Source organism: Acomys minous, assembly GCF_964271855.1.
Source record: "Acomys minous genome assembly, chromosome: 2".
In the NCBI taxonomy this organism is placed as follows: domain Eukaryota; kingdom Metazoa; phylum Chordata; class Mammalia; order Rodentia; family Muridae; genus Acomys; species Acomys minous.
This window is the reverse complement of record NC_140484.1, coordinates 53,099,019-53,124,145: the sequence shown is the minus strand read 5'-3', so window position 1 is coordinate 53,124,145 and position 25,127 is coordinate 53,099,019. Positions and strand designations below refer to the sequence as shown.

Below are 25,127 nucleotides of genomic sequence, written 5' to 3'. Positions count from 1 at the left end.
GCAAGATTCTTTGCTTGCTTTCCGTGCTCCATCGTAGCATCCTACCTCCTAGGTGAACATTTAAAATTTAGGCACATTAAAGTTTGCTCATTGACAAGTATTCACTGTCTTCACCCTCATAGATTCATATGAAAGAGTCTCACTCTCCTGAAAACACTGCCTAACCGTGAATAACCCTGCTCCACCTCAGACTGCTAGTCTCCTGTCAGTCTTTTGTTAATTTTCCTTTTCTACCAAACTGCACAATCGGCATCATACACACTGTCGCTCTTTCAGCCATTTCTTTCACTTAGCACCATACACTAAGATTTATCTATGTCGAGAGGCCCACCACAGGCAGCACCGCTATGATGTGCAGGTGTGTGGTGAAGGAATGGCAGAGAAAGAAGCAGAATGGGGTGAACAGTACAAAGAGAGGCGGAACTGGAGATGTGAGGGTGGAGAGGGACAGCCTGGCCTGCCACCTGAGGCCATGGTGAAGTCATGGCTGTTGCTGTTGCTGAGGGCTATGTCTGGGTCTGTGACCACGCAGCAGCAAGGGTCTGTGTCCTTGTCTACTGCTCATATCCCCACCAAAGGCCACGTGGACATGCCTGGTCTGCGCTGCCACCTGGGGCCATGTTGATATCCAAAGGCCATGCAGAACTGGTCCCACCCTTCAACAGCTGCCACACTCAGGAGAGGGGTGGGGTGGGGGAGCACAACCTCATTTGGGCAGCAGAGTAGAGCTGGCCCTGGTGGCCTGAGAGTGGGAGAGCTAGCCCTGCCCCTTGCTGGCTGCAGCATTGGGTGAGTTAGCTGGGGCAATATGAGAGAGCTGGCCCTGGTGGTGTGGGTGCAGGAGAGCTGGTGGGCTGACCAGCTCAGCCACCGCCCAGGCCCAGATCCGGGGCTATGAGTTGGTCCACCCCAGCATCTATCCCATCTATGAACTGCTGGAGGATGTAAAAGGGCTGGTCCTACAGATCCAAAGCTGCAGGATCTCCACGACACAGGACAAATATTCGGCAGGAGATCCAGTGAGGATCCAGTGTTGATAATGTAGCAGAAGCCAGAGGCCTTGAGAGAGACCAGTGACTCATTGCAGTGAACTTTCAAAAGTAAAGGCATGTGGACAAAAGGGTATAGTGTGGGACATACTGTGACGCACTACAGCTTCGGCGTGGTTTTTGTTTTTGTTTAAAAAATTTTTTTTTATTATTGGGTTTTGTGTTTTAATTTTCTTTTGGAGGGGGGTGTTGCAAAGGGCAGAGAGCAGATATGAAGAGACAGGTAGATGAATGGGATTGGGGTGCATGATATGAAATTCACAAACAATATAAAATTTAAAAGGGGGGCTGGAGAAATGGCTCAGAGGTTAAGAAAACTGGCTGTTCTTCCAAAGGTCCTGCGTTCGATTCCCAGCAACCACATGGTGGCTCACAACCATCTAATGTGATCTGATGCCCTCTTCTGGACTGCTGGCTCACATATAGTCAGAAAATTATATAAATAATAAATAAATCTAAAAAAATTTTTTTTTGTTGTTTTTTGTTTTCGAGACAGGGTTTCTCTGTGTAACACTGGCTGTCCTGGACTCACTTTGTAGACCAGGCTGTCCTCGAACTCACAGAGATCCGCCTGCCTCTGCCTCCCAAGTGCTGGGATTAAAGGCGTGCACCACCATACGGCATTAAAATTTTTTTTAAAAAAAGGATTCATCTATGTCATTGCATGGGGCTGGAGAGAGATGGCTTGGTAATTAAGAGCACTTGCTGGCTGGTCTTCTAGAGGCCCCAGGCTCTATCCCCAGTGCTCATAGGAAGCTCACCTTCTTTTGGCCTCAGAGGGCTTAGGCATGAATGTGGTGCACAGACATACATGGAGGGAAAACATCAATAAATATAAAATAATATTTAAAATTAAAAATTTATTAATGATAAGTATACTTTAACTATGGTTTTAAGCTTTATTTATTTATTAGTATATAGTGCTCTGCCTGCATGTACACCTACATGGCAGAAGAGGCCATTAGATCACATTATAGATGGTTGAGAGCCACCATGTGGTTGCTGCAAATTAAACTCAGGACCTTTAGAAAGAACAGTCAGTGCTCTTAACCTCTGAGCCATCTCTCCAGCCCCAATAAAAAAAGATTTTATCTATGAAAATTTTATGCTAGATATATGATTTTTGTTGCTGAATAAAATCCCATTGTATTGATATACTACTGTTAATTCATGTGATATATTCCAACAATGTATCCATTGTATGGGTATATGACAGCTAATTTATCTAGTCACCTGGAGCTCTGGCTGTCCTGGAACTTTCTATGTAGACCAGACTGGCTTCAAACACAGAGTTCTGCCTGCCTCACTTACCTAATGCTGGGATTAACTGCGTGAGCCACTTTACACCTGTTCCTATTCACCCATTCAAGGGTGCTACAGTTTGTAAATTACTTTTGAGACAGAGTCGGGCTGTGTAACGCAGCCTCACCTCAACCTCAGGGCAATGGTCCTCAGTCTCTCACCGAGCCTGAGCTCAGGGACTGCAGGAGTGTGCCACATCCCCACCTCTAAAGCTTGAAGCTCAAGTGTCTCCCCAAGGGGCCATGTGTTGAAGATTTGGTTCCGCCGCCACCTCATGGCACTAGTTACGAGAAGTGATGGAGGCTCTGGGATGTGGGTCTCCTAAGGTGAGGGCTCTGGGCAACTGTTCTCGAAGGGGACAGACAGTTCACATCCTGGCTCTTCATCTTTTTTCATGTCTCATGAAAGTTCCATATTCATGAACTGAACAGGTGTCCTCTGACTTAGGCCCCAACCAGGGTGGAACAACCATAAACTGAAACCTGAAGCCATAAACCACGCTAAGCCTTCCTGTGGTCGACTGTCTGAGCTATTCTGTCACGGCAGTGGGACACTGACAAACAGAACCCACATCTGCACCGTTGCAGGTCATAAAACTGTCATACGTAGTTAGCCACACGTGCATGTTTTGTGGGGGACACACATTTTCAAACCAGTTGTGTCAACACCCAGCAGCACATTTTCTGGGTCACTGTGGGAAGACTGTAATCACTGGAGAAGCTGCCAGAGTGCCTTCTGCAGTGGCCGTGCGGTTCTGCCCTTCCCACCAGCCTCGCAGAAGAGCTCCTGTGGCCGCCGCCGATGTCCTGGTGAGGATCAGTTTTCCTAACAAGGTGTGGACGCATCTCTCTCCTTGTTCATCCATTCCCTTTTCAACACTCCACTATAAAGCTTTCCAAACATAAAGTGGGGTGTGAGCCTAGCCTTTAGTGGCTGAGCCATATCTCCTGCCCCGAAACTTTAAAAAGTGGGCCGAAAGATACAGAAGTACAAATTGGAGCCAGCAAAGGGTAAGGGTGCTGACGCCAAGCCTGACGAGCCGAGTATGTTCTCTGGGGCCCACACGGCAGAAGAGGAACAGAACCATTGCCTGAACCCTGCCAGCTGTCTTCTGGTCACCACTCATGGCGTATGCACCCACACACGCAGAGCCCCACAATGCACACAATACAAAAACAAATGTAATTTGAAAAAAATCTGAAAGGGACTGGAGAGATGACTGTGTTCAAGAGTACCTTCCACTCCAGGGGACCTGAGTTCGATCCCCAGCACCCACGTTGCCTGGCTCACAACTGCTTGGAACTCCAGGGTGTTTCACAGCCTCTGAGGGCCTCCACAGGCACTTGGCCTGACCTGCACATACCCACACAGACATACACATAATTAAAAATAGAACACATTAAAAAAAAAAAAGAGTAAAGGAGAGCAGGGTGCAGTGGTGCACACCCTTAATCCCAGCACTCAGGGAGGCAGAGGCAGGTGGATCTCTGTGAGTTCAAGGCCAGCCTAGTCTACACAGTGAGTCCAAGACAGCCAAGGTTATGCAGAGAAACCCTGTCTTGAGCCCTCCCAGCCTCCAAGAAAAAAAAAAGTAAAGGAAAAACATTGTTTGTTCTTAACAAAAATATTGTTAGCAGCCGGGTGTGGTGGCACACACCTTTGATCCCAGCACTTGGGAGGCAGAGGCAGGCAGATTACTGTGAGTTCAAAGCCAGCTTGGTCTACAAAGCAAGTCTAGGACAGCCAAGATAACATAGAGAAACCCTGTCTCGAAAAACAAACAAACAAACAAACAAAAACATTGTTAGCTATTAATATAGTTACAGATGGCTGCATGGATTATCCTGTGTCATGAACCAAGCCTGTGCACCTCACCTTTTGGCCTCGAATCTGAAAGATATCGTATTGGAAGGTTCCAAAAATGCACAAGTAAGCCAGGTATGGTGACTCACACTGTAATCTAAGCTTAAGAGGCAGAGGCAAGAGGTTGGCTATGTACTCAAGTGTAGCTTGGGCTATATATGGCAAAATCTTGTCTCAAAACAAACACAACCCCCAAGTCTGGGGAGAAGGTTCAGAGGGTAAAGGATGCTCATTCTGTAAGCATGAGGAGCTGCGCCGGGTCCCTAGTGAATACCTATGTAAAAAGCCAGGCACGGTTCAGTGCTCCTGGGACCCTGAGATTTATGGGTGGGACACAGTCAGGTGGATCCTGAGAGCTCTCTGGCCAGCCAGGCCAGCTGCAATGTGAGCTGTTTGTTTGTTTTGTTTTTCGAGACAGAGTTTCTCTGTGTAGCCTTGTCAGTCCTGGACTCCTTTGTAGACCAGGCTGGCCTTGAACTAAGAGATCCACCTGCCTCTGCCTCCCGAGTGCTGGGATTAAAGGCGTGTGCCACCACGCCAGGCTGCAATGTGAGCTTTTTTTTTTCAATGACGCACTCAGTCTCAAGGTAATGAGGCAAACAGCAGTAGATGAAGGCACTGGACACTCTCCTCTGGTCTCCTCATTCATACAGACTTGACTCATTCCCATGCCAACATGCACGCACGCACGCACTTCCAGGCCTGGGGAAGCATTCCATTGACAAACTGGCCCTTTGCCACACTCTAAAATTGCTGTAGCTCAGAGTTGGGCCCCACTTCCACCTCCTCCAGATACTAAGGGCTGAATGCTTGTGCGTTCCCTTACAGTCAGTCACCTGTGAAGCCCGAGTTCCCACTGCAGCTGCATCCAGAAGTAGGTCCAGGAAGCAAGTGAAAAACTAAAGGTCAAAGGGCAGGGCTCCTATCTAGAAACACTGTGCAGGGCCAGGAAGAAAGCCCAAACCAGAAACTCAGGAGGCCAGTACCCTGACTCAGATTTTTAGGCCCTAAGCCCTGCAAAGATAATCTTCTCAATTTAAACTACTCAGGCCATGGTATTTTGTTTCATTTGCATATTATTCAGGCCCAACAGATGAACATATGGAGCAACGGAGAGAGGAGGAAGGCTTAAGGTCGAGAGGAGGGGGCCGGCCATTCCTAAAAGAAGAGTATTTCCCAGCAGCCCCTCTTCACACACTCCTCCCGCCCACTGAAGTCTTTGCCACACTGGGGATTGGTCTTGAGTGACCTGGACAACTCTTTTGTTTATTTTATTTTGTTTTGTTCTTTTTGTGAGACCGACTCTGTGTAGGCCAGGCCGGCCCTGAATTCATGAGCTTCTAGCTTCTGTTGAGGTTCCAAGCTCTCACCGCTATGCCCAACCCCTATTTTAATTATGTATCAGAGAATTCTAAAGAGGCCTCAACTAAATGCTGTTATGTTTTGGGTTGGTTTTTTTTTTTTTTTTTAAATTTGAGGTTTTTGGTTTCGTTTTTAATAGTCTTAAAGAGGAGATTTATTTAACTGGGAATGGTGGTATATGCCTTTAGTCAGAGCACTCGGGAGCCAGAAGATCTCTGTGAGTTCAAGGCAAACCTGTTAAATAGTGGCACCCTCTCTTGGGGGAATAAAAAAAAAAAGACTTCTTTTATTTTATTGAGACAGCGTTTCAATGTGTAACAGCCCTGGCTGTCTTGAACTCGCTTTGTAGACCAGGCTCACCTCCCACTCACAGTGATCCACCTGCCTCTGCCTCCTGAGTGCTCAGATTAAAGATGTGCACCCGGGCAGTGGTGGCGCACGCCTTTAATCCCAGCACTGTGGGAGGCAGAGGCAGGCGGATCACTGTGAGTTCAAGGCCAGCCTGGTCTACAAAGCGAGTCCAGGACAGTCAAGGCCACACAGACGTGATCAACGTCAGAAGAGCCCCTCCTCCCCATTATTATGGGACCCACAAGCAGATTGTGCTGCTTATAGACTACATCTGAGCAGTGGGTCTAGGTCCTCACTATGCATGGTCCTTGGTTGGTGCATCAGTCTCTGCAGCACCCCTTGGGTTTTTTGTTTTGTTTTGTTTTGAACTGAATTGGGGATGAAGAGATGGCTCAAAAGTTCTGCAGAAATACATGAAGGCAAAACACTCATATACATAAAAGTTTATTTATTTATTTATTTATTTATTTATCTATTTTGGTTTTTTTGAGATAGGGTTTCTCTGTGTAGCCTTGGCTGTCCTGGACTCCCTTTGTAGACCAGGCTGGTCTCTCTTTCCCTCCCTCCCTCCCTCCCTCTCTCACAGAGATCTGCCTGCCTCTGCCTCCCGAGTGCTGGGATTAAAGGTGTGTGCCACCACACCCTGCACAAAAGTTTATTTTTTAAGTTGTTGTTGTTGTTGAGACAGGGTTTCTCTGTGTAACATCCCTGGCTGTCCTGGACTTGCTTTGTAGACCAGGCTGGCCTCGAACTCACAGAGACCCACCTGCCTCTGCCTCCCAAGTGCTGGGACTAAAGGTGTGTGCCTTTGCCTGGCGTAAAAGTTTCCTTTAATTGAATGGCCAGGTAGCTTAATGAAGTTAGAACAATGGTACAGAATCAACTGTCTGCTTCTATCCATATGGGGCCAACTTTCATCGCTAGTGCTCTGCCCACTTCCTAATTTCGTTTCCAGAGATTACCATATCCATGTTTCAGTGAGGAAACTGAGGAATATTAAGGCAAGAAACTCTGTGGTCTGTGCTGTAATCCCTAGCATCTGGGAGGTGGAGTGGCAGGAGTTCAAGGTCATGCTACACAGACTGGGTGGGCTACTTGAGGCCTTGTCTCAATCCACCCAACCCTCCAAAATAAGAGTCAAGAAAGAATTTGCTAAGGAGGGGCTGAGATTCCAACCAAGGGCCTTGACCAGGTCCTAACTTTCCTCAAAGCAGTCCTTGATGCCCGGACGCCCTGTCATTGTCAGGGTTCAGGTCTCCAGCGGTGTCATTGGCTCCCCTGGTCCCAACACCTGCCTAGACCTAAGAGTCAAACGAACCTAGAGACAGAACGTGGTAATGACTTATGGTGAGGGACCCGTTGTCATGGGAACAAATAGAGGCCTGAGGCGCGCGCATGCGCAGAGCCGGAAAAAAAAGGGGGGGTTGCTGAACCGGTGAAAGGTGACGTAAAACGCTCGGGGTGGGGCGGAGGGCTCATACTGTGGAAGCCGCGGCCTTCGGTGTCCACTGCAGAGGGCAGGCGCAAGGCAGTGAAGACGGAGTGTGTCCGGCGATCGGCCCTACACTACCGGAGCAAACCGCTGGGACCAGACTGGCCCGCTGCCGAAGCCCCGCCTCTCGGACCTCAGGACTAATCGGATTGAAAGCGCGCCGGCCCCGGGCCCCGAACTCGCCAATTGAGGAGGAAGGCGGTCACCGCCCAATCCGGGGCAGACAGGTGCGAGGTCCGGAAGGTGGCGGCCAATCGGCAGCAGTTGCGGCCTGCGGGGGCAGGGCTCAGCCAATGAGGAGGCTCGAGTGACAGCTGGGCGCGCCAATCGAGAGTGAGGAGCGGCCGTGTTCGCCCGCCCTTCCGGCCGAAGCTCTATTTACCAGGGGCGTGCAGCTCGCTTGCCAATCAGAGTGCGCCGGAGCGGCCGGACAGCCAACCCCAGAGGAGCGGCCGGCTGGCGGCCGCCGGACCCAGGAGTTGGGATGTCCTACAAACCTATCGCACCCGCCCCCAGCAGTACCCCGGGCTCCAGCACCCCCGGACCAGGCACCCCGGTCCCTACAGGTGAGGCTCCAACTCCACCCTTGCTCGCCTTGTCCCGGCAGTCGAGGTCTCGAAGAGAAACAGCCCTAGTTTTGCAATACTGGGCCTGCTAGGCGAGCCTTGCTCAGCCTCAGTTTGCTGGCCAGAGAAGTGGGCGTGGTCACGTAGAGATTGTAGGTGGAGCGCGGGGGGAGGAAAGTGTCTCTGAAGTTGTTCAGCGTTGGAATGAAGAAGCATGCCTTTTGGAGATAGTCAGGCGAACGGTCCGAGGTTAGGAATGCTGGGACGAGGCCCTTGTCACACTCTGACCTCTTCCTCCTGCTCTTGCAGCCGGAAGTGTCCCATCGCCGTCGGGCTCAGTGCCAGGAGCTGCAGCACCTTTCAGGCCACTGTTTAATGACTTTGGACCGCCCTCCATGGGGTATGTACAGGTGAGTGTGGCCAAGAGCTGGCTTATGGATGAGGACAGGAGATCCCCTCGGGGTCTGAGGTCAACTTTTCTGTTTTCTTTTGACACAGGCGATGAAGCCGCCCGGTTCCCAGGGCTCTCAGAGCACCTACACGGACCTGCTGTCTGTCATAGAGGAGATGGGGAAAGAGATCCGGCCCACCTATGCTGGTAGCAAGAGTGCCATGGAGCGCCTGAAGCGAGGTCAGTGAAGCCACAAGCCCGCCTGTGTCCAGGGCCCAGATACTGAACATGGAGACATTTCCTTAAGGATGGAGGATAGGCCGGGCGTGGTGGCGCACGCCTTTAATCCCAGCACTCGGGAGGCAGAGGCAGGCGGATCACTGTGAGTTCGAGGCCAGCCTGGTCTACAAAGCGAGTCTAGGACAGCCAAGGCTATACAGAGAGACCTTGTCTCAAAAAACCAAAAAGTAAAATAAAATAAAATAAAGGATGGAGGATAGACACCTGGGCCAGCCTAGGGTGGACCAGTACCTGTACCCAGGGAGGTGTTTGAAATGAATTTGTGTCAGTTTCCAAGAAGGAGCCTGGGAACTCCGGGGTGAATGTGAAGATTACCTAAACCCTTAAGCTCATCAGATTAGGGCTGCTCTTGCTGAACCATGAAGGGGGGCGGGGAGCGGGGAGGGCGGGGTCTGCTCTGAAGGGTGGGGCTTGTGGCTGTGGAAGGTTGCTGAGACCCTGTTCCCTCCCCATCCCCACCCCAGGCATCATCCACGCTCGGGCACTCGTCAGAGAGTGCTTGGCAGAGACAGAACGCAACGCCCGCACGTAACAGGAAGCACCTTGGCCTCTTCGTCGGGACCTTTCCGGCCGTGGCAGAGCACCTGCTTCTCCCTGGCCTTCGCCCCAAGTTGCTTCCTATCCTGGGCTTCCTGTCCTGTGTCCCTTGGGGGTGCCCTCCAGGAACCAGGTAGCAGATCTTTCACCAGTTGGCTGTGCAAACTGGGCCCCTCCCTCTGCAGGAGGGAGCAGAGCGGCCCCTGGGAGACCCACCTATGACCGGCTCTCGGTGCCCGTCCAGCTGGAGCTTGCTCCTTTCTGTGGCCCCACCACAACGCACTTGCTCCTAGTCCAGGCCTCCTCCCCGCCCTCCGATGGGAGTGCAAAAGGCCTCCCTGCCCTATTTCTGGGGCCACAGCCGACTCTTTTTTTGGTGTGTCTTTTACTAAATATGCCCTTTTTGTATAAATAAAAGATGATTTGGAGTCGTTCTCTTAGCTCTGAGCCTTTCTGTGTGTGGTTCCTCGGGGAAGCCCGAGCGCGGCGGGCAGAAGGGGAAAGGCGGAGCAGGAAGTGGGAGGGGGGGCTGCTTGAACCTAGCTTTGCCTTCCCATCCTGTCCTTTGCTACCTCCTGCTCTGAGCCTTCCAGCTGCGGGTGTAGCCGACAGGCCAGAAGAGCAGCTGTGGGGAAGCGTGCGTAGTGCGGTGCCGCCAGGGGGCAGCGCAGGGCCTTGGCTGCCTCCACACACAGCTGGAGGCACTGCTGGGCCGCTTGAGCCTTCAGGGCCCTTCCTCTGGATTGGCAGGCATGCCTGCCAGGGTGGAAATACCAGTTCACGTAAGACTCTCCCTTGAATGCCCTAATGCCCCTACAATACCCTCTGCTCTAAATTGTCCTTGGAAGACTCTAAATGGCCGGGTCGCTGACTCTTCAGGGAGGCACTTAGAGGCTCCCTTCCCCCAGCACCCTGACTTGATGCTGCTTCTCCACTGTCCCGACAAACCTCCACCAGCCTGGGTGCGGCACCGTGAGCCAGCCCTCGATGTCTTGGTGTTGGTACCGAGTCGGAGCAGTTAGGTGGGTGGCCAGATTTGAGAGCCTAGCAGGCATAAGTGGGAAAGACTTGGGCTTCATTAAGGAGATGGCCCAGAGAATTGTAATGACGGAGGCTTCTCTACCTTGCATGTGTAGTAGTGGAGTAACCCTGAAGTCCCAACCCTAGGTAGAGGCAAGGGAGAGCTATCAACTTCTTCTGGCTTACTTTGGGGTGCAGCGTTTCCTCTAACCTGGGAGCCAGCCAGGTCAAATTCCACATCTTACCCCCCCCCCACACACACAGTAGGGCTGCCCTGACTGGGCCAAGGTAGGAAATGAAACTGAGAATCCTTGTGGTGTCCAGACAGTACAGAAATAAAGAACTGATATTTAGGAACCGGTCTCTTTCCCCATCTGCCTTGGAGGAGGAAGGCAGGGGACTACCCAGCTGCGCCGCGGGCGGGGCTGCCCCGACCCTGCTAGGGTGGGAAGGACTAGTCGGGCCCAGGAAGGGGGCGGGGCGGCCGCCGTGACGCGGCGGGGAGGGACAACAGGGGCGCCGGCGGGCAGACCGGGAAAAAGGTCGGGGCTATGGGCCGGCTCTGCACCTCCAGAGGCTCGGGCTCCATCTGGAATCCGAGGCCGGGACTTGGGGCACAACGGACTCCCACCTTGGGGCCGGCCGCCCCTGCCTGGGCCGGGTTAGGGGCGCCCGCCAGAAGCTAGAGGTGAGCCGGGACGTCGGTGAGCGGGCGGGTTAAGAGCGCGCCTGGCGACAGGGACGCCGAGCAGAGGGAAGTGGAGACAGAGGGCCTCTCGCCTGCCCGCTGGGTGCGAGATGGGGGTGGGAGGGGTGTCTGCAGCGGAACTGTGGCGCCAGGCCGGGACGCAGGTGGGCAGAGCGGGCCTCCTAGGGCGGAGGCCGGAGGGATACCAGTGGACCGCTCCTGCACCAGCCTGGAATGGGCAACCTCGTGGGAAGATGATGGGGTGGCTCCAAGGACGCATGGAAAGTCGGCGCAGACCGAGGGTACAGTTAAGGACCCCGATACCCACTAGGGTGGTGAAGGCAGGTTTGAGGGTCGTGGGGTGGGTAGGGGGTGGGGGGTCTGGCACCGAAAGGTAAGTTAGCATTAGCAGAGTTGTAGAGGCGCATGGAGGCCTCTCCCTGAGAGACACCTTGGGACAAGGGTCTAGGTGGAGATCTAGGAGTGGGGTACATAGAACCCTACCGACTTTGGGGGGGAATGAAGTGGTGAAGGGGGCGGGTCCCCAAGGTTCTGGTCTTGGAAGGCGGGCGCGGCCCAGAGGGATGCTGTTTCGGAAAGCGCTGGACGCGGCCGTGGTGGAGACGCGAGGATGGCCTTGCGGCTTGTCGGCCCGCGTCCGCCGCTCTGGGGGGCCCGCGTCAGCGAGCGGTTGCCATGACGACAGGCGGGCGGGGGGCGGGGGCTGCGTGGAAAAGAGGTCAGCTCTGAGCCTTGCTTCGGCTCCGGGCTCCGGTGGCGCGGGAGGCAACGCTGGGTTCGCCATTGCCTCCCCCGCGGGAGGCCCGGGCATGGGGTTCCTCGGCCCGAGCCCCTCGGCGGGCATGCAGGGCTCGGTACCGCGTACCACCGCCCTGCATTGACTGCCGCGCGGTACCCTGCGATAGGAGGAGCGGAGGCCGCGCGCGGTCAGCGGAGCGTCTTCAGGATGCTCATCAAGGAGTACCACATCCTGCTACCCATGAGCCTGGATGAGTACCAAGTGGCCCAGCTCTACATGATCCAGGTGAGAATGGTGGGGAAGGCTGTGCTGGAGCCATGCTTCATGATGGAGTAAAGAAGGAATTCACAGGCCGCAGGGGGTAGTCCCGCTGGGTCCCCCTCGCTACCTGCCCCCCCCCCGCAACCAATTCCGTTAGTGGATTCTGTAGCCCAGAAGAGGAAAGAGAGGCATCCCTTTGATATTCAAGCGGAAGGGTGGGACAGAGGGGCAGAAGGGCAACCAAGGCCAACGGGTGCTTTCCATCCATTAAATGCCCAGCCCGAACAGCCCACATATGGTCTCCTTTAATCCTAAGAATCTGTAATCCTGTGGGGGAAGGGAATGCAGTCTATGAGGAGACGGGGAGCCAGGGACACTACGTGGTAGGTAGCTTAAGCATGGAGGGCTTCTAGGGAAAAGTGTAGAATTATGGCATTCTCAGGAGATCAGAGAGGAGGTATGTGGATCAGGCCTTCAAACTGTGGCAGGGGCAGGGCAGGCAGGGACTAGATGGTGAGGAAGGGCATCAAGCCTTGGGCTATGAGAAAGATGCTGGATCAAGCCAAGCTGTCAGGGCTTCAGGGGGTCGGAAGCAGGTCTACTCCCCAGGCCCACGGAATATGCATCTGGGAGGAGAGAGGCCTATGTCCTACCTGGGGGGATGAGTGGGCCATATCTGGGCTTCAAAGCTGGAGGCTTTTCCGATATGAAGGATGTCACAGGAGCTGGGAACGAGGGGGCAAGTCAGGTGTGTGGAGGGGTGTGGGCCTGTAGCTGCTCCTTCAGCCTGTAGCTGCTCCTTCAGCCTGTAGCTGCTCCTTCAGCCTGTAGCTGCTCCTTCAGCGTACTCTTCATTCTGTTACCCAGCTCATGCAAACTGCTTTGCTGTGAGCCCTCACCTTCCATCCCCTACACACACACACACACACACACACACACACTCAGAGAGAGAGACACACACACACACGTACACACACACTCAGAGAGGGAGAGACACACACACGCACATACACAGAGTCACACACAGACACACACATACACAGAGAGACATACAGACACATACACACACACACAGACACAGAGAGAGACACACACAGAGACATACAGAAACATATACAGAGACACAGACACAGACAGACATGCGCACACACACACACACACACACACACACACACACACACCATGTTCAAGCCATTCGGTGACCACCTTCCCAGCATTCTGTTCCCAGCTCTTCACCCTTCAGTGCCCCCTTTTCCTTATCGTGCTCATTGTCTTCCTGTTTTCTATTTCCCTCTGCTGCAGCCTAAGTTGTGGCAGCAGTAGGTGCTGTTTGTCAACACATCCATCCTAGGTCACCGTCCAGCCACTTCATGACCTGATCGAGTGCTAGGTTGTAGAACCCCCTGGGAACTGGGCAGAACCTACCATCCCGACCCCAGGAAGTTGCAGGGATCTGAAAAGGCTGTGCTGACTGCAGAGATAGCCTGGAGGTTAAGAGCACTTGATGCTCTTGCAGGGGACTTGGATTTTGTTCCCAGCACACCCATGGCAGCTCACAATCAACTGCTACTCTAATTTCTGGGAATCCAGTGCCCTCTTTTGACACCAGATTGGTGCACGTCCATTTATGCAGGCAAACACTCATATGCTTAAAATGAATAAAACCTTTTTTAAAAAAAAAGTTATGCAAAGAACCAACCAGAGGACCCCAGGATTTAAGCTAGGGGCTAAGTTCCCTATTCTCTGTCCTGGGCTGCAGAAAAAGAGCCGAGAGGAGTCTAGTGGTGAGGGCAGCGGTGTGGAGATCCTGGCAAACCGGCCCTACACAGATGGGCCTGGAGGCAGCGGACAATACACACACAAGGTGTACCACGTGGGCTCCCACATCCCAGGCTGGTTCCGGGCACTGCTACCCAAGGCTGCTCTGCAGGTAGAGGAGGAATCCTGGAATGCTTACCCGTACACCCGGACACGGTGAGTGTGGCAGCCGCCAGGCTCAGGGCTGTGAGGGAAACAGTCTTATAGACACAGCAGTGACTTTCTTACTGCCCTCTGCCAGGTATACCTGCCCCTTTGTGGAGAAATTCTCCATTGAGATAGAGACCTACTACTTGCCTGATGGAGGGCAGCAACCTAACGTCTTCAACCTGAGTGGGGCTGAGAGAAGACAGAGGATCCTGGGTGAGGCCTTCTGGGGTCCCCTACTGTTGCTTTGGTGGGCAGGTCTCAGACAAGCCCCAGTTCTAAGTCTCATCTCTCTGTGAAAGGCTTTCCTCCTAATCCTTGGGGTGGCAGGGTAGAGATTAGAAAAGGGGGCTGGGTTTGCTTAGTGCTGACTGAAACCCCTTCAGATACCATCGACATTGTGCGGGATGCAGTGGCCCCGGGAGAGTACAAAGCAGAAGAGGACCCTCGGCTGTACCGATCAGCCAAGACAGGCCGAGGGCCGCTGGCTGATGACTGGGCACGGACAGCAGCCCAGACAGGACCTCTCATGTGTGCCTATAAGCTGTGCAAGGTTGAGTTCCGCTACTGGGGCATGCAGGCCAAGATCGAGCAGTTCATCCATGATGTTGGTGAGCATCCTGATGAGTGGTACCCAGCATGCACTAGGCCCATGTTCAGAACCAGGAATGCTTCTATCCACTTGGGACATGGCAGCATGAAGCTATCAATTCCATCTAGGATAGAACACATGTGTGTGTGTTTGGGGCGGGGGGGGATAGTGTACCCTGGCTAGGAGTTTGCTGTCTTTGCAGAGTCTCTATGAGTTTGTCAATACTGAGCCTCTCAGGAGGGCCACCAGCCCTCACAGGACTTGCTGAGGATTGCAAGCTAAGAAGTGTGTGGACTGCATTATCATTTTCCTCAGGGTGCCCTCCTTTATCTAGCATCCAGGGTCACAGCCATGGCCCTGATATGGAAGACCCAGTGTAAGCCTCTTCTGGACTCACCCCCACCCCCACCCCACCCCCCACACACTCCCAGAGGTGTTACTCAGCCCTGCTTGTCAGGTCTGAACGTGGGTCACGTGCACACACAGAGAAGGATCACCCCCAGGTGGTAGAGCCCCATAGCCGGGTTCTGCTTCATCCACTCCTGACCCCCGATAGGCAGCTGTCCCAGCGAGCTGTGAGCCATCTCAGCACCTTCCTGTTCCTTTCTGACATGAGAAAGGGGTGAGGACAGAGAGTGACAGCCAGTGCCTGGGTGGTTGACACAGGCCAGATCCTCGAGGAATTGCTGCAGGGTCTCCTTCAGCACCCTTGATGCCCCTTTAATACAAGGGTTACGGCCATTCCCATTTGCAGACAAGGACACCGAGTTTGGAGAGTCATGCCGACTCCCTGTAATGTTTTTGGAAAAAGCACAAATGGGAAAATGGAAATCGCCATATAACCTCTATTAGGATGCTAATGCATTTCCTACCAGAGGTTTGTAATTCAACCGTTATTACTTTACTTCCTAGATTCTTTGGGGTCTTCTTGACTTTCTCTCAAGATGAAAATATCCCAGAATGGGTATCGTCTTTCACTCCATCCTCTGAGGGTTGCCAGAATTTCCATTAACTATTAACACCTTCATTAACCATGACATTTCATTAACTGTGGCCACCTTAATTAACTGTTAGCTGCTCAGCAGGAAGCCAGCTGAAAAGCAAGCCACAAGCCTTGGTGGTGCTGTCTGCTAGAGTGCTGGGGGGGGGGGGTCGGTGCTCAGAGTGTCCAGGAAAATAGACCAGAAAGGACAGGAAGACAAATGCCTGTCTACTGTCCTGTCCCCTAGCTAACACAGGCCCTGCTCTGGTTGTGGTTCTTGGTAGGTGGTATTGCCCAAGGGAGCTATTACCTAACCTTAACCTTGAGGACTAGGTGTGCAGCTGCACTGGCAGGGAAATGGGGGTGGGAGGCACGGTTCTGATGTCTGGGGCATCTGCAGGCCTGCGCAGGGTGATGCTTCGGGCCCATCGCCAGGCCTGGTGTTGGCAGGATGAGTGGATAGAACTGAGCATGGCTGACATCCGGGCACTGGAGGAGGAGACTGCACGCATGCTGGCCCAGCGCATGGCCAAGTGCAACAATGGCAATGAGGGTCCGGAGGCCCAGACCCCCGGGAAAGCCAGCACTGAAGCCCGGCCTGGGACCAGCAGTCCTGGCACCCCTGATGGGCCTGAGGCCCCTCCTGGCCCTGATGCCTCACCAGACGCCAGCTTTGGGAAGCAGTGGTCCTCATCCTCGCGTTCTTCCTACTCATCCCAACACGGAGGTGAGACTGGGGTACAGGAGCCAGGGATGGGAAGGAGCTACTCACCCTACCTGGGCTGCCACGCTGAAGCCCAGGTGGTCCTGCAGGTGGCGTGTCCCCACAGAGCCTGTCTGAGTGGCGCATGCAGAACATTGCCCGAGACTCTGAGAACAGCTCCGAGGAGGAATTCTTTGATGCCCACGGTCAGCATAGAAGCCACATTTGTGGAGGGTGGGGGTATTGGAGTGCTCCTAAGACACCCCACCCCGTGACAAAAACCCCCTGTCCCCTCAGAAGGCTTCTCGGACAGTGATGAGGTCTTCCCGAAGGAGATGACCAAGTGGAACTCCAATGATTTTATCGATGCCTTTGCCTCCCCAACCGAGGTGGAGGGGGTGCCAGGTAAAGACCACATCTCGCTATACCAGACACCAGCACCCTGCGTGCGGCAGGGACTCACGGCAGCTCAGCCCTAAGGGAAGAGGGCTGGAGAGGAGTGCCAATCTGGAGAGAGCTCCCATCAATACTTAGATGGCCAGTGGACGAAGGGTGGAATGACGGGTGAGAAAAGTGCAGATAAGTTCAGGTGGCACCAGGGAAGGACTCCCAGGGTATCCGGGAAGACTTCCCGTTGGTGCTCAGGTCTACACTGGGTTTAAAGGGTTGAACCAATACTGTCCAAAGGAACAAAGACAGTGGAACTGTTCTAAGTCTGAGCCACCCCATGTGACTAGCAGGCACTTAGAATGTAGGGTGGGTTTTTTTTCTTACATTGTATTTTAATTCATTTCACTATATAGAGACACGTGTGGCTTGTGGCTCTAATGTTGTTCCCCTGAGGTGGTTGCTGATGCTGTTTTGTTTAGCTTTTGTGATTTTATTTGGAGGTGAAATACTCACCCCCTATGCTTGCTAGGCCAGTGCTCTATCACTGAATCCCCTGTCCTGTGGTTCACTATGTCAGGTCGGTCAGGATGAGACATTTGCCAATCACTTTGGGGCAGCATCCCAGGGCCAGCATGAGGAAAAGCCTAGAATGTAAAATAGCCTGGAGGTTGGGTGAGAGTGAGATAGGGAGCGTCAGGCTGTCATCACGCCCAGGGTCCCCCCTCACTGGCTCTCCCTTGCCTTAGATCCTGCAGTCACAGCTACCAAAGGCATTGAGGATGGGGCCCGCGCTCCCAGGGATTCAGAGGCAAGTGTGTTCAACTGCCCCATGCCCACACTCTTCCCATTTGCCGACTGGCCACTGATCTGACATCCTATACCTCATTGTGTCCCTCAGGGCCTGGATGGAGCGGGGGATCTAGGGGTTGAGGCATGCGCTGTGCACGCCCTCTTCCTCATCCTACACAGCGGCAGCATCCTGGACTCTGGCCCTGGAGACACCAACTCCAAGCAGGCCGATGTGCAAACACTGAGCACAGCCTTTGAGGCCGTCACCCGAGTCCATTTCCCCGAGGCCCTGGGCCACGTGGCGCTGCGGCTGGTGCCCTGCCCACCCATCTGCGCGGCTGCCTATGCCCTCGTCTCCAAGTACTGGCTAGGGGTGGAAGGGCAGGGAGACAATCATCTATCTGGGGGACTCCCAAGACCAGGGAGGCCTGGGGTAGAAAGAGAAATCACATACCTGCATCAGTCCTGGTCACAAACAGACCAGTTCTATATTGGTTTGTTTGATTTTTCTTTCTTTTCTTTTTCTTCCTTCCTTTTTTTTTTTTTTTTTGGTTTTGGTTTTTTTTTTTGTTTTTGTTTTTGTTTTTTTTTTGTTTTTTTCGAGACAGGGTTTCTCTGTGTAGCCTTGGATGCCCTGAACATATTTTGTAGACAAGGCTGGCCTCTAACTCACAGCAATCCACCTGCCTCTGGCTCCTGAGTGCTGGGACTAATGGCGTGCGCCACCACGCACGGCTTTGATTTTGCTTTTATTGCTATTTTATGTGTATAAGTGTTTTGTCTACATGTATATCTGTGCACCACATGTGTTCAGAGACCAGAGGATAGCTGATAGTCTAGGAACTGGAGTTCCAGACAGCATCCTGGAGCTGCCATGTGGGTGCTGAGGGTTAAACCCAGGGCCTCTGGAAGAGCAGCCGCTGCTCTTAACTGCTGAGGCATCTCTCCAGCCCCGACTCTGCTTTTCTGACCATGGTCTTAACTGCTGAGGCATCTCTCCAGCCCTGACTCTGCTTTTCTGACCATGGTCTTACTACAGCCAGGTTGGCATGGAACTTGTTATAACTGAGATTGGCCTCAACTTGTGGGACTCCTCCTAGTTCAGAGCAATGGTTTTCAACCTGTGGGTCATGAACCCCCCCCCCCAAGACCACTGGGGAAACACTGATTTACATTCCAACTTATAACAGCAAAATTACACTTAGGAAGTAGCAACAAAAATAACCACAACTTGAGGAACTGTATTAAAGGGTCACAGCATTAGGAAGGCTCAGAACCACTGCTCTGGAGTGCTAGGATCGCAGGGTGCACCATCATGCCTGGATACAAGTAGGGTCCGCCTCAAATGCCTCCAGGTCTGACAACCACATAAATGACACTTGATAGCCAGGCCCAGGGGAGTTGGTGGCAGTGGTTAAGCTGAAAGCCCTTACCCACCCACCCACCACACCTTCTCCCCCTGCAGCCTGAGTCCGTACAGCCATGACGGTGATAGCCTGTCCCGCTCCCAGGACCACATTCCGCTGGCTGCCCTGCCACTGCTGGCTACCTCATCCTCCCGCTACCAGGGTGCCGTGGCCACCGTCATCGCTCGCACCAACCAGGCCTATGCAGCCTTCCTGCGCTCATCGGAGGGCACAGGTTTCTGCGGGCAGGTCAGGGGTTAGACATGCTCCCAGGAAGCATCCAGTACCTGTGCAGCTGTGGCCCCAACTGGGTGGTGACAGAGCCTCTCAGTTGTGCCACCTTCTCACCCAGGTGGTGCTGATCGGCGATGGCGTTGGTGGCATCCTGGGCTTTGATGCACTCTGCCACAGTGCCAGTGCAGGCACAGGGAGCCGGGGCAGCAGCCGCCGTGGGAGCATGGTCAGTGTGGCCAAACCCAGCCTCCTCAGGAGGGGGGTTGTCTCCATCTCTAGGTCTCTGCCCCGCTGGAATATGGCCTCTTAGCATTTGGGCAGGGCCCCAGCTGCAAAGTTGATTCACCTCTGGGACTCTGCCCGATCCAACCCCAAGCCTGTCTCTTCATTTCCAAATTCACTAGGAATCTGATGGTCTCAGGCCTAAGGATGCTTCTGTCCTTTGTTCCTCCTAGAACGAGATGCTCTCCCCAGACGTCGGTCCAGTGCGGGACCCACTGGCGGATGGGGTGGAGGTATTGGGTCGTGCCAGCCCAGAGCCCTCAGCCCTACCTGCTCAGCGTACCTCCGGTGACATGGCCAATCCTGAGCCTGACGGCTCTCAGAACAGGTGACATCCCTGCCCAATAACCACTGCCCAGAGCATAGGCTGGACCTCAGAGGCAATAGCACTGAACGTTTGTCTCCTTCCCTTACAGCCTGCAGGTAGCTTCCACAGCTACCTCCTCTGGAGAGCCCCGTCGGGCAAGCACAGCCTCCTGTCCACCTGCCAGCTCTGAGGCTCCTGATGGCCCCACTAACGCTGCTCGCCTGGACTTCAAGGTCTCAGGCTTCTTCCTCTTCGGCTCCCCACTGGGCCTGGTGCTGGCTCTACGTAAAACCGTGATGCCCGCCTTGGAGGGTGAGCCCTTGGGGAGAGGGTGGCCCTCCTCTGCTTCTGTTTGCTCCATCTCCGCTAACCCTGCGGGCTCACCTGCAACAGGGGTATTTACTACCCTTCTTCCTCACTGTGAAGTAATGTTCTGGCTAGAGAGGGGAAGCGGAGGGCCCAGAAAGGATATGCAAAGGCTATGTCCCAAAGTGGATCAGGAGAAACGGTATTCTGTATATGAAAGGGCTCTCAAGGCTGGAAAGTTGGCTATTGCAGAGGACCTGGGTTCAATTCCCAGCACCCACATGGCAATTCACAACTGTAAGTCTCTTGAAAAGCATCTGATACCTCTTTCTGACCTTCATGGGCATCAAGCAGGCACATACATACATGCAGGCAAAACACTCATACACAAAAATAGATAAATCTAAAAGGAAATTAAAGAATTTTTTTCTTTTTAAAGGAAAGGCTCACACTTTTTAAAATTTTTGGTTGTGAGCCTAGCCTTTAATGGCTGAGCCATCTCTCCAGCCCAGGGCCCACACTTTCTAAAGGAAGTGCTCCATCCCATAACACAACTACTGGAGGCGTTCACTGCTACTTGGCCAGGAGACCTCTGCAATACCCCTCCCCACGCACCACCCCTCCCAGGCCGGGCATAGTAGCAAACACTAATCTCAGCACTTGGAAGGCAGAGGCAGATGGATCTCTGTGGGTTCAAGGCCAGTCTAGTCTACAGAGTGAGTTCTAAGCCAGCTGGGGCTATATAGAGAAACCCTGTCTATAAACAAACAAACAAAAGTGCCCCCTTCTCTGTCTGATGCGTACACAGTGGCTCAGATGCGTCCAGCCTGTGAGCAGATCTACAACCTCTTCCATGCCGCTGACCCCTGTGCCTCCCGCCTGGAGCCCCTGCTGGCCCCCAAGTTCCAGGCTATCGCCCCCCTGGCTGTACCTCGTTACCAGAAGTTTCCCCTAGGAGATGGCTCATCCCTGCTGCTGGGTATAACTCTCCCCCACCCCAATCCCAGCCATAATTAAGGGGAGAAAGGGAGACAGTAAAGGACAGGGCTCCCACATCTCATGTCACCCCTCCCCTTGTCCCATAGGCAGTCAGGATTCCCAGGACCTTTTGACCTGGGTCAAGTAAGAGCCAGTGACTAATCTAGAGGAGACTAAGGGGCACTGGCATGCCAGTGTCACTTGGTTGCATGTACTAGAGGGGAGCATGTATGTGTTTGCATGTTTGGGGGTGGCAGGCGTTCTGGTAGGAATGGAGTTGACTATAGAGTATAGCCAGAGACAGCACTGTTCCTCCCCTGGGGACAAAACAAAACAAAACCCCTTAAAATCTTTGGCCTCAGCCAAGCAGAGGCTAAAAGGGCAGACAGTAGAGGCCCAGGAGCTGAGTTATTCTGGGACCTCTGGAAGAAGAGACTGGGGGGTGTGGGGGGGCAGCTATGCCCAGCCTGGCGCTCAGGTTGGTCCTCGCCCCCAGCTGACACTTTGCAGACCCACTCGGGCCTCTTCCTGGAAGAGCTGGAGACGATGGTCCCCTCCACGCCCACCTCGGCCAGCGGTGCCTTCTGGAAGGGCAGTGAATTAGGCAGCGAGCCAGCAGCCCAGCCAGCGGCCCCCAGCACCACCAGCGAGGTGGTTAAGAGTAAGTTAGCCAGCTACTGGCCTGCACTATCAGCCTATCTGGAAGAGTGTCATTTCATAAAGTATACAGTGTCCGAGGTAGACGGAAAGGAGGGAGGGAAGAACCCCCATTGGCCAGGTAGATGGGCAGTGGGCAGCAGGCCACCCTGACTCACTGCCCACCATGGCTGTGTAGTCCTGGAACGCTGGTGGGGAACCAAGCGGATCGACTATTCACTGTACTGCCCTGAGGCACTCACCGCCTTCCCCACGGTCACGCTGCCCCACCTCTTCCACGCCAGCTACTGGGAGTCAGCTGATGTAGTGGCCTTCATTCTGCGCCAGGTGAGTGAAGCCAGGGATGTGGGCCAGAGGCTAGGAAGCCTAGGACTCTGGAGGAGGCCTATCGTTTCCTGCTTGGTGTCCTGAGCAGGTCATTGAGAAGGAGCGGCCACAGTTGACAGAGTGTGAGGAGCCATCCATCTACAGTCCTGCCTTCCCCAGGGAGAAGTGGCAACGCAAACGCACGCAGGTCAAGATCCGGGTACGTGCCCGGCTGCCAGGAACCAGCTAAAGCATCTCCCCGGCATCCGCTCAAGTCCCACCCTCAGGGTCCTGGCCTCGTAGCCTCCTCGCCTTGGCTCTGCCCCTGGAAACCTGGGTTTCCTCTGCCTGTTTCTCCTGAGCCCTGGTTGGTATCCTCACTCGGCCTCTCCCGACATCCTCTGCATCCTGCCTGGCTCTGGCGGTCAGAAAGCTAAGCTCCCCGGCCACACCCTGCATGTGGGCCCACAGGTGTTCACATGCTCAGCCTCCGTGGCCTCCCATGGCAGCCCTACCTGCTTCATGCCCCACCCTCAGAGTGGCCCTGACTCCCCCTACACCAGCTCGTCCTCCCTGCGTCCTTATCCAGTCTTTGCTCGCCCTCTCTTTCCCACCAGAATGTCACTTCCAACCATCGGGCAAGTGACACAGTGGTATGTGAGGGCCGTCCCCAGGTGCTGAATGGGCGCTTCATGTATGGGCCACTGGATGTGGTCACACTCACTGGAGAGAAGGTCAGAACCAGATGCCCGTGCTCCTGGTGTTTCCTACCTTGCCCGAACAGCTGTTGGTCTGTGGGACTTGAACCCCTCCCTGCCCGGTCACCCTCTGCTCTCAGCCGCCTGTAAAATGGTGCACGGGAGCGCTGCCTCCATAGCCCTGTCTACACCTTCCAGGTGGACGTCTATGTCATGACCCAGCCCCTGTCAGGCAAGTGGATTCACTTCGGCACGGAGGTCACCAACAGCTCAGGCCGCCTCACCTTCCCGGTGCCCTCAGAACGTGCACTGGGCATTGGCGTCTACCCTGTGCGCATGGTGGTCAGGTGAGCAGCCGGCATTTGGGCTCCTGGAGGGCCGGGGCTCTGCCAGCCTCGTCCCACTCCACTCATGCCATGCCTCCCTGGACCACAGGGGCGACCACACCTATGCTGAGTGCTGTCTGACTGTGGTGGCCCGAGGCACAGAGGCCGTAGTGTTCAGCATTGACGGCTCGTTCACTGCCAGTGTCTCTATCATGGGCAGCGATCCCAAGGTGCGCGCTGGCGCTGTGGACGTGGTCAGGTAGGACCCTAAGCCCCACTGGCCACAGTGACCCGTCATCACCCCAGACTGTGGAGCTGACAGGCCTCCATCTACAGGCACTGGCAGGACTCAGGCTACTTGATTGTGTACGTGACCGGCCGGCCTGACATGCAAAAGCACCGTGTGGTAGCCTGGCTGTCGCAACACAACTTCCCCCACGGCGTCGTCTCCTTCTGTGATGGCCTCACCCATGACCCACTGCGGCAGAAAGCTATGTTTCTACAGAGCCTGGTGCAAGAGGTACAGTGGCTGAGAATGGTCCCAACCTGCCCACACCCCATTCCACATGAGAGCTGCCCTACTCCCAGCAACTGAGACCTAAAGCAGTGTTTGTAGCTCTGCTTTCCTGAAGGTCCTTGTCCTTAGGGCTGTGTTGCCTAGGACCTTGTCCCCATCTCCTCACAAATAGCAGTGCCCCTGAAACAGCAACTGGGGAATGCATGGCCCGCCCTCAGCCCTGTGGCTCCCCTGGCAGGGCTGCTGACTGGCTTGTCAACACAGGTAGAACTGAACATCGTGGCTGGATATGGGTCACCAAAAGATGTTGCAGTGTACGCTGCACTGGGACTGTCTCCAAGCCAAACCTACATTGTTGGCCGCGCGGTGCGTAAGCTGCAGGCACAGTGTCAGGTGAGAGCCAAGGGAAGGCTGGGAACGGGATTTCAGGACCCAGGTAGTGTGTTGAGTCCTACCAGAGAGGGCAGATGTAAGCCCTTTGTGGCTCCAGGGATGTTCCTCCTGGGACAGGGGCTGTACTTGCTGTGTACTACCTAGAAGTTGACTGCAGAGGCTGTGAGTGTTCAAGGTCCTGGATGCTGATCCCCATCCTGCCTTGGGCAGGTGCATTGACCTTTCTGAGCCTCTGCTGTGCGTTATGAATGATCTAGTACTATCTGTACGCATTATCTTACCACAAAGGTAAAAGGCTCGGGGCTAGGCCCAAGTGCTAGATGCTGTTACTTCCCCAAGCTGCCAGCTTGAGGATGAGTCAGGTCCAAAGAGAGTCAGATTGAGCAGTAGAGCCAAAGTGCCTGGCTCGGTCTGAGGATATTATATCCTGGGAGAAGGCTTCTGGCCAGGCTGAGCCAGGCTGCCACTCGCCAGCTTTACCCAGTCAACCTATCCTGTACAGGGGCCTCGGGAGAACAGGGAGGGCACAATATGGGCTTGAGGCTGGCAGTCCCCTCATCCTTGCCTCCTTCTGCCCACAGTTCCTGTCAGATGGCTATGTGGCCCACTTGGGCCAGCTGGAGGCAGGCTCCCACTCCCACGCCCCTTCAGGACCTCCAAGAGCTGCTCTGGCCAAGAGCAGCTATGCTGTGGCTGCCCCTGTGGACTTCCTCCGTAAGCAGAGCCAGCTGCTTCGCTCCAGAGGCCCCAGCCAGGTGGACCGTGAGGGTCCAGGAACACCTCCCACCACCCTGGCCAGGGGCAAGACTCGAAGCATCAGCCTCAAGTTAGACAGTGAAGAGTGAGTGAACCGTGGCTGGACCTGGGTTATTTATTGATACTCAAGGGGCCTCGGCGACTGTGGGAGACTGGGGCCGAGACCTTTGGCCCCAGCCCTGGCTTCACAACCTGTATGGCTACTCCTCAGTATTACTTCCCTTTATGGGGGGGGGGGGGACCTAGCCCCCAGGGGAGGAAGGTGGGAGTGGGCTAGGGCCCAGCAGCTTTTCCAGTGTGTGAACATATAAAAATAAACAACTGCACTCTACCCGGGTCCTGACTGTCTAGGACGCTGAGGTGCTGAAAAGGGCCAGGACCTGAAGTAGCGCCATGTTGGAGCCCCGTCCCTTTCCCCAAGGGGCCTGGCTGCTCTTCCCTAGGTCACTTCTTAGTCTGACTACTCCTTCTGCCCCCAACCCCAGTGTTTGAGTTTATGAGAGTCACGCAGCTTCCTATTTTGCAGCCCTCCTCAACTCTGCCTACAAGGAAACTTCTGCCTCCCAAAGCCAAAGCCAGGGACCATAGGACCTGAGGC

General features: G+C 54.3%; 2 protein-coding genes across 3 annotated transcripts; both read left to right on the top strand.

Annotated features, from left to right (window-relative positions):
* The first annotated feature begins 7,406 nt into the window (after nt 1-7,406).
* CDK2AP2 (cyclin dependent kinase 2 associated protein 2) lies at nt 7,407-9,653 on the top strand. Its single transcript, XM_084773117.1, has 4 exons — nt 7,407-7,985; nt 8,295-8,395; nt 8,484-8,616; nt 9,141-9,653. The coding sequence occupies exons 1-4, from the start codon at nt 7,904-7,906 to the stop codon at nt 9,206-9,208; spliced, it is 384 nt and encodes a 127-aa protein (XP_084629243.1). The 5' UTR covers nt 7,407-7,903; the 3' UTR covers nt 9,209-9,653.
* Nucleotides 9,654-10,724: 1,071 nt separating this feature from the next.
* PITPNM1 (phosphatidylinositol transfer protein membrane associated 1) lies at nt 10,725-24,860 on the top strand. 2 transcript variants are annotated; one of them, XM_084750532.1, is made up of 24 exons: nt 10,725-10,921; nt 11,848-11,966; nt 13,702-13,916; nt 14,002-14,123; nt 14,294-14,518; nt 15,882-16,208; nt 16,295-16,390; nt 16,482-16,589; nt 17,321-17,382; nt 17,473-17,723; nt 18,829-19,018; nt 19,122-19,229; nt 19,459-19,613; nt 19,702-19,904; nt 20,707-20,877; nt 21,373-21,537; nt 21,712-21,860; nt 21,949-22,059; nt 22,457-22,573; nt 22,736-22,884; nt 22,973-23,122; nt 23,200-23,383; nt 23,645-23,773; nt 24,355-24,860. In XM_084750532.1, exons 2-24 carry the CDS (start codon nt 11,889-11,891, stop codon nt 24,616-24,618), a joined length of 3,729 nt encoding a protein of 1,242 aa, XP_084606658.1. In that variant the 5' UTR covers nt 10,725-10,921; nt 11,848-11,888; the 3' UTR covers nt 24,619-24,860. The 2 variants fall into 2 exon arrangements, with proteins under 2 accessions (XP_084606658.1, XP_084606659.1); XM_084750533.1 differs by lacking the exon at nt 10,725-10,921 and adding an exon at nt 11,082-11,223.
* Nucleotides 24,861-25,127: the final 267 nt, after the last annotated feature.